The following is a 14,816-nucleotide window of genomic DNA, read 5'->3' as shown; positions in this document are numbered from 1 at the left end:
CAAATCCCCGTCTCAATAAGCCCCTATCAGCTGTGGGGGTATTATAAATTCAAGGTCAATCCTACTGTTTATTGGCAAAAGAGTAGCCCAAGAGTTGGTGGCGGATAGCAATAACTAACTGCCTTCCATCTATCTAGTTTATCACTGCTAGATTAGGAAGGGCTAGCTTTGTAAGAAATGAAGCTTTGCGCAAAATTCAAACCACTTCTAATGGATTATTTCTTTCTTTGGGAATTATCGCTCATTGTATTTCACCACTGCAGTCACTTTGAACTCTTTTTATTTAAATGATCACAACAATTCATAAAACTAAAAGTAAGAATTTTCCCTTAATATTTTGAGTTTTTTTTTTTTTCCAATTGGTAAAATTATGAGACAGCAAAACTTGTCTTCACATTTGTTGCACCACTCAGGGCGTTGCCAAACGTTACTTTTTAAAGCCTGCGCGGAAGCGCTCAAATGTTATTGCGGTAGCGGAAGAGTCTAATAAAACAAGAGGTAGATCATCGCTCTAAAATTCTTGTATCGCTTACAGTGAACATAACGATTTCACTTATGCTGTCATTTTAAAGCTAATCTGTCATTCTTTCCTTCGATTGTTAATCTGTTGTGATTCAACAATGTTGTAAGTGGTATCCTGCACGAGTTTTACCTGACAGAAATGTCTTTAAAACATTTAAATATAAAAAAGAAATGAGAAATAAAAAACAGATAAATTTAGAGGTTATCTGTTTATTTTAGCATTGTAGTCTATACGCTGCTTACCACTGACCCACTGGGGGGCTTAGGTGTAACAGCAAATAAATAATAATGAAATTGAACACCTAAGGAAGACAAACACATATAAACATTTTTGTCAATATTTATTTATTCATTAATTAATTAACTTTTTTATTTTCACACAAAATATCCTCTATAATCGTAACAGGAAGGTTTGGTTTTGAATTTCGCGCAACGCTAGTCGAGGTCTATCTGAGCTAGCTGTCCCTAATTTAGCAGTGTAAGACTAGAGGGAAGGCAGCTAGTCATCACCACCAACCGCCAGCTCTTGAGCTACTCTTTTACCAACGAATAGCGGGATTGATCGTCACATTATAACGTACCCATGACTGAAAGAGCGATCATGTTAGGTGTGACGGGGATTCGAACCCGCGACCCTCGGATTACGAGTCGAGTGCTTTAACCACCTGGCCATGCCGGGCCTGAATAGAAAGGAAACATAAAATCACGTTCCGCACTTTGGGGTCGCGGGTGCGTTATAAGGTGACGGTTAAATTCTACTATGTGGCCAGACAACATTTGAATATAGGTGCTGTTGACTAGCTGCCTTATTTTTTGACTTATCAACTCAACTAGCGCAGACATCTTTGAGTATCTTGACTAGAGCTCCCGATGGCATAATTGCTAACTGAAAATGCTGGAAACCGGTTACGATCCCCGTGGTGAGCAAAGTACAGATAGCCCATTGTGTAGTTTTGTGCTTAATTTCAATCAAACAAAAGTTTGTAGAGAATATTACAAAACAAATAAACACAAACTTATGTTGAAACTAGGTACGTATGTCGTTAGAAGTTTCGTTGTTTTTTTTTTCTGTTTTATTATCATTGCAAAGCCTGCTTATTTTATGTGTAGTCTTTATTAAGATCAGTTCCAGTGTAATCCCTACGTACACAATACAGCATTTTTAGCTTTCAGAATTTTGTCATGTCATTTTGAAGGTTAAATATGTCGTGTTCAGATTTAGTCAGATGTATGAAATAGTTTTATAAAAAAACTGGCTTATGTATAAATTGTGTCCATATTAGAATCAAATATTCTTGTCGTTCACAAGATTTTTCACAATTCGAAACTATATATTTTTAATTATTTGTTAGAAACCTTTTACAAACTTCGAGTGAAAATAAACAGATGTACAGCCTTAATGTGTTTAAAAAATCTTTATACCATAGTTTTTCATGATTTTCTACAGAGAACATACATTTGATGTGTTTGTTTGTTTGTTTTTGAATTTCGCACAAAGCTACACGAGTTCTATATGCGCTAGCCGTCCTTGATTTAGCAGTGTAAGACTAGAGGGAAGGCAGTTGATCATCACTACCCACCGCCAACTCTTGGAATACTCTTTTACCAAAGAATAGTGGGATTAACCGTCACATTATAAAGCCTTCACGGCTGACAGAGCGAGCATGTTTGTTGCAACAGGGAATCGAACCCGCGACCCTCAGATTACGAGCCGAACGCCTTAACCCATCTGGCCATGATAAAGTCGTTTGATGTGGCCTTTTCAAAAATATAGTTTTAACTTCAATAGCCCAGAGTGTTATATTGCAACATACATTTACTTTCACTTTAGTTTTTTTCTTCTCCTAAGAATACCCAAGACTACATACAGCTTTTGCATTTTTAAAATAAAATAATTGCTACATACATTTTGATGTTCTTCTACGAAAGAATGTGTATGCAATGTTGACTTTTCAAAAATGCAGTTCGTTTAAAGTCCCAATATTTTCAGCATTAATATCGACTTACACCGCGGGTTCGAATTCCCATAGCACCAAACATGTTCGCTCATACAGCCATGGAGGCTTTACAATGTTACGGTCATTTTCACTATTCGTTGGTAAAAGAGTAGCCCAAGAGTTGGCGGTGGGTGGTGATGACTAACTGCTTTCCCTCTAGTCTTACATTGCTGAATTAGGAACGGGTAGCGTAAATAGCCCTCGTATAACTTTGCGCGAAATTCAAAACAAACCAAACCTTACATTGATCTTTATTTATTATTTAGTAGATAGATCAGCGGTCTGTACTTGCTGTGGAACTAAAAACAGGTTAAACCGGTTCTTTGAGGTAGATGTAACAATACTCTTACGACGCTCAAATATTTGTTAGTAGTTGGTCATAAAGCTACATAATGAATTATTTGTGCTGGGCCCATCATGATAATCGAAACCCGGTTTCTAGAATTATAAGTCCGCAGACTTATTCACTCAAGTAGGAAATAAATACACAGTTTTGTTGTTGTTTTCAGTGCAAAGTTACACAATGGTCTACTTACGCTTTGTTCACTGAGAGGTATCGAATCACGAATTTTAGCTTTGTACGCCCATGAAGTTACAACTGACCCACTGAAGGAGGGTAATAAATACACATTTCCAAGAATTATTTCACGCGATTTATTAAAATAGTTCACGAGGAAAAGTTGTTACCGCGAAAATTGCAGGACCAATAGAATCGTGGCAAACGAGTCCTTGACACTACTTCCTACAAACAGTAGAATGCATATGTGTATTCTATTCAGCTAAGTTGTTCAATTAATTTTTAAAATAAGCTTATAAGTATTTTTTATTTTATAAAGAGCAGTCTTTTAAAGAGGACAAGGTTATAAAAGAAAATAATCTGTTTACCAAGCTATAAGTTTTTAAACGACGAAGGTAAACAAGTACAGGGACAAGGAAACTAGTAAACGAAATAGAACGAAAATAATCAATCGTCACTTGTAAATTTAATGAAAGCGAAACATTTCACAAGCAAAACAATTAACAAAATGATCAAAGTTTTATTTTAAAATCTTTAATTAAACAATTTCTAAGCATAGTCTCAATAAAAGGATGTTTAAAAAAATCCAGTTTCAGATGTTTGTCCAATTTCATCGCGACAAACACGTAGCCCAAGAAACACTCACGTGTGATTTTATGTAAGCGTTTATTTCTCTCGTTTTAAGAGATATTAGTTAGATGCATGATCTTTGTTATATCAAATATAATCTTCAAGCTGTAAAAAGATAAAGGAAGAATTATAGAACACCTTGAATAGATTATAAATAAAAACACTAACCAGTGAAATAAGCCTTTAAATATATTTCTATTTAATATTTCAACCAAAATGATGTTCGCGAGCTCGTTAAGGATCCCTCTATGGCCCAACAACAATCCTTGGTTCTTATAACTCTAAAAATTGGATTTGAATACCTTAGATGGGCAAAACACAGATAACCCATTTTGTAGCTTTGAGCTTAACAACGAACAAATCGCTAAACAATCGTCAAGGACTGGATTTAACCCGTGTACATTGTAAGAAAGAAATTACTATGTTATTACAGCATCGTTTGGTTGTACGACTCTCGACTCGTTAACATTTATTTAGACGAACAAGCAGAAAGCGTTGATAAGATGTATTTTACGTCGTTTCAACCACTAAAAATAAGAGAAAGTTCTACTTGTAAATAAAACAGATACAAAGTTACTGCGAAAAGTACATTTTTAAGAAGTGTGTCTTTATACTAACTCGTGCATCGCTCTCTGTTTACTTTTGTGTTCGTAAATATAAATGGGATACGTCTTGTTGTAGGCCTCTTTTATTTCTGAATAATCCTGGGTCCCAAAGTTAACCCATATTCTGTTGTTTTCCACTGCAATTAAGTACAAAGGTTTGGTTTGGTTTATTTTGAACTTCGTGCAAAGCTACATGAGGGCTATCTGCGCTATCCGTCCTTAACTTATCAGTATAAAACTAGAGGGAAGGCAGCTAGACATCAACGTCTACCGCCAACTCTTGGACTACTCTTTTATCAACGAATAATTGGATTGACCGTCACATAATAATGCCCCCACGGCTAAAAGGGCGAACATGTTTGGTGTGACAGGGATTCGAATTCGCGACCCTCATATTACGAGTCGAGTGCCTTGACCGCTTGACCCGGCACGACCTTCATCTTAGAAGTTCCATAAACGCGTCTTCATGATCTGAGTGACTTAATATTTTGCGTTGGAAAGAGCTGTTACATGACCTTCCCATAAACGATCCATTTTCGGTGACATCACACTAATACAAACGCCAAAAAATGTCAAAATGCAGTTCTGATATATACCGTTCAACAGTAATTTTATATATCTGTGTACCTCACGTGACTTGCTTATTTGCATATCCAAAATTGTTTTAATATATCTTACTGAGCCCTGTTAAGTCGTTTATAACAGGTGTAGGGTGTAGAATGTCTTATATTACATTTAGTACTAATATATTTACTACTAATATATAGTAGTAAGGATAGTAATTTAAATCAAATAGTTTCTACCTACCCAGTACAGTTTTCAAATAAGAAGTGTTTAGCATAATTTACTTTTCAGTCATATCGTGATATATCAATAAATAAACCTTGTTTACTGCCAATTAATGTTATGCTCCACAAGTGTTATAAACCATAATATTTATGATGCTTTAAATATAAATGTTATTTATACACTAATATAGCACTAATAGCTTTGTACTGTTGATTAAAATGCTCAATCTTGTATAATTAACATGATTTAACTCGTTGGCTGTCACATAACACAATGGTAGGTCACAACAGACTTTTCTCTTCGGACCATGTGACACATTGGTGTGCCACAAACAATTATGTTTCAAAACCAAGTTTCTGTTGTAGAATATGAATCTAGAGCACTCTAAATTGTCCTTGCCACCCCTCTTGAATGTTTAATTCTAATTAATACTTAATTTATAATGTGACACTCAACATGTTAATATACGTGAAAGTTATTATATTTTACGTATATAAAGAGAAAATTAAACGTAAAATCTTCTGAATTTCTTTTATTTATTTTTTGATAAACAATAGATTTTCGTCTGTAGAAGGTAAACTTTATACAATACTTTTTTCTCCCTGGGCCCGGCATGGCCAAGCGTGTTAAGGCGTGCGACTCGTAATCTGAGGGTCGCGGGTTCGCATCCCGGTCGCGCCAAACATGCTCGCCCTTTCAGCCGTGGGGACGTTATAATGTGGCGGTCAATCCCACTATTCGTTGGTAAAAGAGTAGCCCAACAGTTGGCGGTGGGTGGTGATGAATAACTGCCTTCCCTCTAGTCTTACACTGCAATATTAGGGACGGCTAGCACAGATAGCCCTCGAGTAGCTTTGTGCGAAATTCCAAAACAAATAAACAAAACTTTTTCTCCCTAAATTAATTATTGATTCAATTGTTTATGAATTTGGGTCGTGATCAGAGCAGTTCGTATTATAAAGGCTCATAGAAAACATAGCCATCATTCTGAACTTGATGCTCATCTTTAAAATAGTCTTGAACAATCTTGAAAGCTTCTTCAATAACGCCAAAGTTTCGTCGAGTTGGAACTGTGTCATCTTGATCATAGACCCCACCATGAAAAATTAGAAATTTCTTGCGGGGAATATTATCAGGGTCAAGTATATCCCCTTTTTCCAAATTTTCAATTCGTCCACTTTTTTTATCACGATCAAATTCCACAATGTTTATTCGTTTCTCATTAAACCTAAAGACCTTTGGGTACTCTTCAGCTTTTGTGTTGCCTCTGAAGATTGTGTACTTTGGAAGGTATTCTTCGTCTTCAAGTGAAAAAGAAAGTTTACGTCGTTGACTAACATTGTTTTGTTGATGACTATGGGGACGTCGAATCTTCAATATCAATGGGTCGGATTGTTCAGGTGGAGATGTTGTAGTTTTTCTTAGGGGAATGCTGTAAATTGTTTCTTCTGGTGGTATGTAAGGTGACTGTGGTCCTTTTCGTTGAACATCCTCTCCGACACCCAATTTTTCCCTTAAATTAGGGTTATTAGCGCGACGTTCTTGATTTGAGTTTCTTGGCTCAGTTGGATCTTCTGTTCCGTACTCTGGTCCATTTCCTACAACTTTAGGTTTATGTTTTTGATATATTATTCCTCTGTTTTGATATCGAGGTTCTCCACGCACACTAATAAGCTGAGTGTACATAACTAATGGAGGGTTAAATTTGTACCTAGTTGGTCTTGTGCTAGTCCTCGTAGGTGCTCTGGTTAGAGAAGGGTTAATGTTTTCTTTCAGTTCTTCTGGTAAGCTAGTGAATGTAGGAAGCTCTGGAAAATGATTGAAGGAAGTCGTGAAACTTATTTCGTTATGTTTTGGGATTTCTCTGGGTCCAAATATTCTTCGATATTCAAACTTGTTCAGATTTACGTCGCTAGTAAAATCAGCGTTTTTATTATTAATTTGAAATTGTTCTTGCTTATAGTAGTTACCGTCTTCTTTGTCTGGTTGTGGATCATTGGTGGTGGAAGGTGTGAGCCCTCTACTGAAGGTAATCAGTATGAACAGAAATGAAACCTGAAAGAATTAAAAAGAAAGATTTTCGTGAAGTAAAACTTATATATGTATATATATATCAGTATTAACAAATACAACTGTTCAATTAGGTATTTGTTTAGTTTCTAATTTGGTATGTTATAAAATTTGGAAGAACAATAACGATGTTTTATTATCAATAGATAATCCACTTCTTTCTTAATATTTTTAACATAAAAAGATGTGGTTGACTAAAGAAATTTTAAGTTGATAGTACAATGTGTATTTATTTTATACTAAACTAACTACTCAGCTTTAAGATTAGAGTGGCACAATATATATTATTTTATAAAATGCTCTTTTAAATGTCTTGATAATATCAAATTAATTTATATGTAAAAACAGCTCGTTTCGGTTGAGAAATTTTTTTACGTAGAGGAGCGAACAACGTTTCGACCTTCTTCGGTCATCGTCAGGTTCACAAAGAAAGAAAGAGGTAACTGACCGAAAGCTGACCACATGTTTGAAAGGGGTTGTGTAACTGAGTGTCGGAATGTAGAGGGCGGGCTTAGATGTTTGAATATATTATTTTATATTATTTATTTTATTATTATTATTTATTATATTATTTTTAATATAGGTATAAAGGTGTTCCTTTGTATTGGTTTATTTTGAGCTTACGTTGTTGTATAAGTAAGGCTTCTTTAATTTTGCGTTTGTTTATGTTTGTTTCTTTATTTAGTATTTGAGTGTTTTCTATGGTTATGTTGTGTTTATTTGACTTGCAGTGTTCGAAAACGTATGAAGGTGACTTTTTATGTTCTTTGAATCTTGTTTCCATTTATCTAATTATTTCTCCAATATAAAAGTTGTGGCAGTTATCACGTTGTGTTTTATAAATAATGTTGGTGTAGTATTTGTCAGTGTAGTTTTTACATAGTATAGACCTCACTTTCGTGCCTGGTTTTTGAATAAATTTGGTATTAACTGGAATGTCATATTTTTTACTAGTTCTTGCTAAATGTTGGTTATTTTTTTGCTGATGTCCGGAATATATGGTATACAGCAGTATATGGATTCGTGATTTTTTTATTCGTGAGATATATTTACTTTTGTTGGTTGATTTTGCTTTGTGTCAAGGTTTTTGTTTGTTTTGAATTTCGCGCAAAGCTACTCGAGGGCTATCTGCGCTACCAGTCCCTAATTTAGCAGTGTAAGACTAGAAAGAAGGTAGTTAGTCATCAACACCCACCACCAACTCTTGGGCTACTCTTTTACCAACGAATAATGGGATTGACCGTAACATTATAACACCCACACGGCTGAAAGGGCAAGCATGTTTGGTGCAACTGGGATTCGAACCCGCAACACTTAGATTACTAGTCGAACGCTTTAACCCACCTGGCCATTACTAAAAAGGAAATGCAAGCTTTCAGTAAATTAAAATATTATTCCCAAAGTTGTAAGATTAAAAATAGATAAAGGAGGAAAAACAATTATATAAACAATTAATGTATTGACGTTAAAATCATTATTTATGTTTCAAGTAGAAAATTTAAACTGTTATCATAAACAATTAAATAATCAACTTTTACAAATAAAGAAAGAAGGCATTTATCAATGAAAATTTATATAATTATTTTGGAAGACGCACTTTCTAACCTTATTGCTCTCATGTAAGTCCTACGGAAATTCGACTTCCAATTCTAGCTGTAACTACCAGTTACCTAAATTTGTAGCGTACCTAATAAAACTAATATCCAAGGGGCACAAGCAAGCAGATGAAATTACTTTAAAATAGTTTAGATACTACAAACACACACGAATCAATTTTAGTGTTGTATCAAAGTAAACCAGTAGTTAAGTAGCTAAGCTGATCTATCACTACAATTAATACCTTAAAATCTCGAAAAACAATTTCGTGTAGTTTCCAATAGAAATATTACTGAAACTTTTTCATATCATACACCGTTTACAAGTCCTAAAGGTATTGCACTTCCCAATCTTTGTGATGACATCGAACAACAGGTTATAGAAACGGATCTAAATCTATCTACACACTGGTTGGTACCATTACATCTCTGAACCATTTCAGCAACGGAGAATCAGTTATTATTTTGAAATAATGTGAATGGTATTTTCCTGGATACAATATTTAAATAGGAAAACAAAATAAAAAATAAAAACCGTATTTTTAGATACTAAAATAAACATAAATGAGGAAAGTATTAAACTCGAATGTAACTCGTAAATCCTGCAAAAACTACAAGTATTTTATGAAGTTGAAAACATCTCTATCACTAAAACAAACGCCTTTTGCATGTATCTACAATATAGTTTTCCAATTAAATAGCAATCTAAATAAAGAAATAATTTATTTATGGTATTTTTAAACAAACAAAAACCTGTCATTTTTCCACAGCTAGAAATAAAAAATGTTCATTCATTAAACGTAAAAAGAAAATTTTAAACAGTAAACACGACAGTAAAGCTATTAAAGTTTGGTTTGTGTGTTTTGAAACATAATGCTACGCAATAGGATATTTGTAATCTGCCTGCTACAAGTATCGAAACCCGATTTTTTAGCCTCGTAAGCTTGCAGACTTACTTTTACCAACAAAGGGAATATGGTACACATTATATTATTCAAATCTGGAAAAGTTAAGAAACCAAAATTAATAATAAAAGTAAACATACTTATCAGCTATTAAAGAAAATTTATAAAGACTTTCACAATCAGTTATACATTTAGTTGTAAATAATTTGATAATTTATATATACATAAAACTGGAAGTTACTTAAGCAGCAGACTTAATGAACATGCAAAACGACGTTACATATCCATAAGCATTCCATGCATAAAAAATTTCAGTTCGAAGAAAGTAACTTAAAAATCAACTGAAAAAAATGTTAATATAAGAAGAATAAAAGCTTTAATAGCAGAGTAAAGTTGCAAATAAAGTATATTATAACTCTGGTGTTATCTTATAATTATTTTAAAAATAAATTCCGAAAAACCACGTACAAGTCTGGTAAGGTTTCTTTCGTATATAAGTTATTGGTTGATGTTTGTATTTTTATATTTGTTCTAGAAGATGGCAAACAATGTGGTTAAAATAAAACAGGTTCTAATCCACTTTAATCTTTTCTTCCATTTATACTTTGACTCCGTATGGATTAGTGATTTAGGCTTTCGACTCGCAATTGGAAAGTCGCGGGTTCAACTTCGTATCTCACTGAACGTGTTCACCCTTTCAGTCATGGAGGCGTTATAATGACGATCAATCCCACTATTCGGTGATAAAAGAGAAGTCCAAGAGCTGACGGTTGGTGGTGATGACCAGCTGCCTTTTCTCTAATCTTTCACTGCTAAATTAGCAAGTTAACCCTCGTGTAACGTTGGACGAAATTTAAAAAACAAAGAAACAAACATTTTCTATCTTCAGATCTGAAGTTATCTGAAACGTCAAGATTTTCAACTATCGTTACCATAGGCTGCCGCTGCCTATAAAGAAACTTCCGTGTATATCATAGATACATGGTCTAAAAACACCCACCAAACGCCACGACCTACTAATGGAAACAACTTTTATCCCTTTAACACAAATAAAACTCGGCCAGGCTTAGCGTGCTTAAACTATAAATTCTAAGATTCATTGTTCTATACTCCTAGCCACATGGAACCTGAAACGTCATTTCGAAGTAAAAACAAAATGGCAGGAGAAGATTATGGTAAACTTAATAAATATGTTGAACATACTGCTTAATTTTACTTTAAAGGAAGAACTGCTACTATTATATCTATCCTTATTTATTTATATTTGTTTGCATAACTTGAAAGGCACTAACATAAGCAACCAAATCACTTAAACATTTAATTCGCTTTCTTCAAAATGTTTATAAAAATATTTTTTCCCGAAAATGTAACTTTTGTCCCTGCTGCCAACGAACAACGAGCACTGTGTACGCCATGGTCTAATCAAACCGTGGGTTTTAGGATAATACATTCGTAAACTCACCGCAGACCCACACATATATTACCTAACACAAAATGGCTGCATCTTATTAGTCGTTAGTTAAGACTCATAGCTTGAGTTAAGATCGTTTTTATTTGTTAAATTTCCTCTTTATGCAGTAAATAGAAGTTTCCTCCCAACTTCTAGTATCAGAGCAAAGAATAAAGGAAATTAACGTACTTTCCACTGATACATAATTTAATGCTTTGGCAAATGAGGTTGTACGTGACTTACGTACTACCTACGTTTACACAGTTAATAATTTTGTCAGAAGCTATCAAATAATGTATGATATACATCTATATACGTGTACTTAAGTCACTCATGATTCCAAGTCACGTGTGCAGACATTCCTTCTGTTGAACAAATCTACTTGAAAATAAAGTACGTTCTAAACTTTCAGGTTCTACTCTATAACTTTTGCTTGTTAAACCTGTTTTGTTTGTTTTCTTCAGTTGCTGTTATATTTGTTAACGCAAAATTCAACCTGTTTTGCTCATTCAGCTGTTCCTGCAATATGATATAACAGATTGAAAACATGTTTAATTTCCATGTTATGAAGTACATTCTCTATTATAAGATTATAACCTTTTATGTGTATGTGTTTTCTTATAGCAAAGCCACCTAGAGCTATCTGCTAAGCTCCCCGAGATTAACTGAACCCCTGATTCTGGCGTTGTAAATGCGTAGACATACCGCTGTACTAGCTGGGGGCAACTTTTGAATTGGTTAGGAGTAAAATGTTTTTATCTTTCTATGTATTTGGATCAAAATATATTGACGTATTTTATCTATACATAACAAGTTCAGAATTTGTCTAAAAGTTAAACCTAATGTAAAGAAAAGTGTTTCCTCACGACTTGTCTGGATATAAACCAGATACGAAACTGCTTATGTTTTCATCACATTATCACTATACTAACTTATGAGCTTTGAATTATATACGTGGTAGTTAGTTACAAACGACATGTAAAACTTACCTCATAGAGTGGTGCACCCATTTTCTCTACTCCGCCAGAGAACCTAAACCGTCGGAAGAGGCCTGTTAAGCACCAATGTTCTTTATTGTTAGAAGTTGCTTAATTTCCCATTAATCTTGAAAACGGTAATATCAGTTCAATTCGGTATCACACTTGTTGATATTATTTGTTAAGCAAAACAGTTTGTAATGGAAGTGCCGGTTCAACCCATATACAGGAGTTCGTCGTATTTTGTTTTCGCCCTCTATTTTTACCCCTGAAATGATAATGTTATAAACCCGAAGTCAATTCATTTATGCACACCTCTACTGTTCAATAATGGACATCGTTTTGACTGTCCTATCAAAATGGTCCTCGTGGTCGATGGACCTAGCTAGAATATCGAAGGGCCGGGTGCTGAGAGCTTTTGCTGCTTTAGTTTCGACGGTGTCTACGAATCTGTCACATGTTCCGTAAATGGCTTATAAGAAAGAAACAAGTCAGTTGCAGACAAATGGGATTGCAAATTCTTACAGTGGTGATTGGATCATAGGATTATAGGAGGGTTACTGCCCTAATGCATTGACTGAAATTGGAAAGTGAAGAGGAAATTAGGCTTAACACAAATAAGTTAGTAGTTATAATAATCTTACAAAAACATAACGTACATATTTATATCATATCATGTCAATCACATGTGTGGTACATTGTATTAAACGAAAAACTAAAAATATGTGAATGATAGTTATATCGTTTCCCACACAACTTTATCGACTCTCAACTATGAATAACATAATATCTAAAGGATTATTGTTTTATCCATGGAATAAACTGGTAATACAAGCATAGGTATCACTTAAACATTCGTGAAAAAAAGCTTCAAAAGTCAAGAACGTATAAATTGTGAAGTTTACCTAAAGTAAATGTCGAAAACAAAATATTTACCCAAGAATACGGTTTCGATTATAATGGAACCGAGTATGGCATGGCCAGGTGGTTAAGGCGTTCGACTCCCAGTCTGAAAGTCGCGAGTTTAAATCTTCATGACATCAAGCATGATCGCTCTTACAGCCGTGGGAACGTTACTAGGTGCCGGTGAATCCCACTATTAGTTGGTAAAACAGTATCCCAAGAGTTGGCAGTGGATAATGATGACTAGAAGGAAGGATGCTAAATTAGAGATGGCTAGCGCAGTTAGCTCTCGTGTAGCTTTGCGCAAAATTCAAAAATAAAATATACAATATATGTGTATCGTATCCTATGTTAACTCTCTTGGGCAAATATACAAAGTTAAAAGTGACCTTTGCTAATTTTCACCAGTTTTTTAATGTGACCACAATCTTTAAACGACTTCATTCTTAAGTACTGCTATTGGATCATTATAAGATGGAATTAATATCAATAAGTAATATTTAAGATGGCGCTAATTATTTTGCTGGAGTAAAATTTATTTTTTTTCATGTTTTGATTTTTTTTAATCCTCCGGTAATTAATATATCTATATTGACCTTCAAACTTATATACCACTGTGTTGTCATACTAAAACTAAAATATACATACGTATTAGTATACATAATGTGTTTTTCAACATGTCAAAAAAATGCAGTCTTGAAGGCAAATTGAATACAGACAAAACTAATTTATATAAAATAGAAAATATACAATATTACTTACAGAGCTAGACACAGAAAGAAGTATTTACGCGTAGATGTGGCATGTCACATTCATCATAACGAAGTGTACACTAACTTAAAGACTTTGCACTAGAGTAAAAGCAAATTCACTTGTTGTTTAACTTGAAAATGAAGACATGAAGAGAAATAAATAATTACAAAATTTAATACACTTCATATACATGATTAATTACTTTCGGCATCAGTTCTGGTACTGAAGTTATTGAGTCTCTGTTTCGTTTGTTTGGATATTCACCCAAAGCTACAAAAGAACATACTGCGTTTGCTAGCTGGTTCTACTTTTCAATTAATAGACTAAAGGGAAGGCAGCTAGTAAACAACATCCACTGCAAATACTTGGGTAATTTTAATCAAATAGTGGGATACGACCACCAATTTTATAATACAGCAACGACCTACAGGTGCAAATTTCAACTTTTCGGGAACCATACATGAATCACGGAACCTTATATTCACAACTCTGCATGTGAACCAATAATACATAGCCAAAAGTATGTGAACACCCGACCATCACACCAATATGTGGTTGTTGAACATCTCATTCTAAAACCATGGGCATTGATATGGAGTTGGTTCTCCTTTTGCTGCTATAACAGCCTACACTCTTCTGGGAAGACTTTTCACCAGATTTTGGAACATAGCCGTAAGAGCATTAGCAAGGTTGAGCACTGATGTCGGGCAAGAAGGCTTGGCTCGCAGTCAGCATTCCAATTCATCCCAAGGGTGTTCGATGGGGTTGAGGTCAGGGCTCTGTGTAGGCCAGTCAAGTTCTTCCACACCAACCTCAGCAAACCATGTCTTTAAAGACCTCGCTTTAAGCACGGGAGCGTTGTCATGCTGACACAGAAAAGAGCCTTCGCCAAACTGTTGCCACAAAACTGGAAGCACACAATTCTCTAGAATTTCATTGTATGCTGTAGCATTAAGATTTCCCTTCACTGAAACTAAAGAGCCTAGCCCAAACCATGAAAAACAGCCCCAGACCATTATTCCTCCTCCACAAAACTTTACAATTGTCACTATGCATTCGTCCGTGAGACTGCCAGATAGTGAAGTGTGAATCATCACTCCAGA

General features: G+C 34.6%; 1 protein-coding gene across 1 annotated transcript; it reads right to left on the bottom strand.

Annotated features, from left to right (window-relative positions):
- Positions 1–3,540: 3,540 nt before the first annotated feature.
- On the bottom strand, positions 3,541–12,534 carry LOC143225946 (uncharacterized). The gene is made up of 2 exons (XM_076456201.1): positions 12,070–12,534; positions 3,541–7,115 (listed from the first exon to the last, which is right to left on the bottom strand). The coding sequence occupies exons 1-2, from the start codon at positions 12,088–12,090 to the stop codon at positions 6,015–6,017; spliced, it is 1,122 nt and encodes a 373-aa protein (XP_076312316.1). The 5' UTR covers positions 12,091–12,534; the 3' UTR covers positions 3,541–6,014.
- Between the last annotated feature and the right edge of the window lie 2,282 nt (positions 12,535–14,816).

The sequence above is a fragment of the Tachypleus tridentatus genome, chromosome 9, assembly GCF_004210375.1.
Source record: "Tachypleus tridentatus isolate NWPU-2018 chromosome 9, ASM421037v1, whole genome shotgun sequence".
Taxonomy (NCBI): domain Eukaryota; kingdom Metazoa; phylum Arthropoda; class Merostomata; order Xiphosura; family Limulidae; genus Tachypleus; species Tachypleus tridentatus.
Note: the sequence above shows the minus strand (reverse complement) of the source record. Positions and strands in the feature narration are given on the sequence as shown.

What these genes read in the sequence shown, in the direction of transcription:
- LOC143225946 (XM_076456201.1), bottom strand. Translation starts at nt 12,090, where the DNA reads ATGGGTGCACCACTCTATGAG. An exon ending in TGGGTGCACCACTCTATGAG is followed by an intron (nt 7,116 to 12,069) that starts GTAAGTTTTACA and finishes TAATTCTTTCAG; the next exon opens with GTTTCATTTCTGTTCATACT.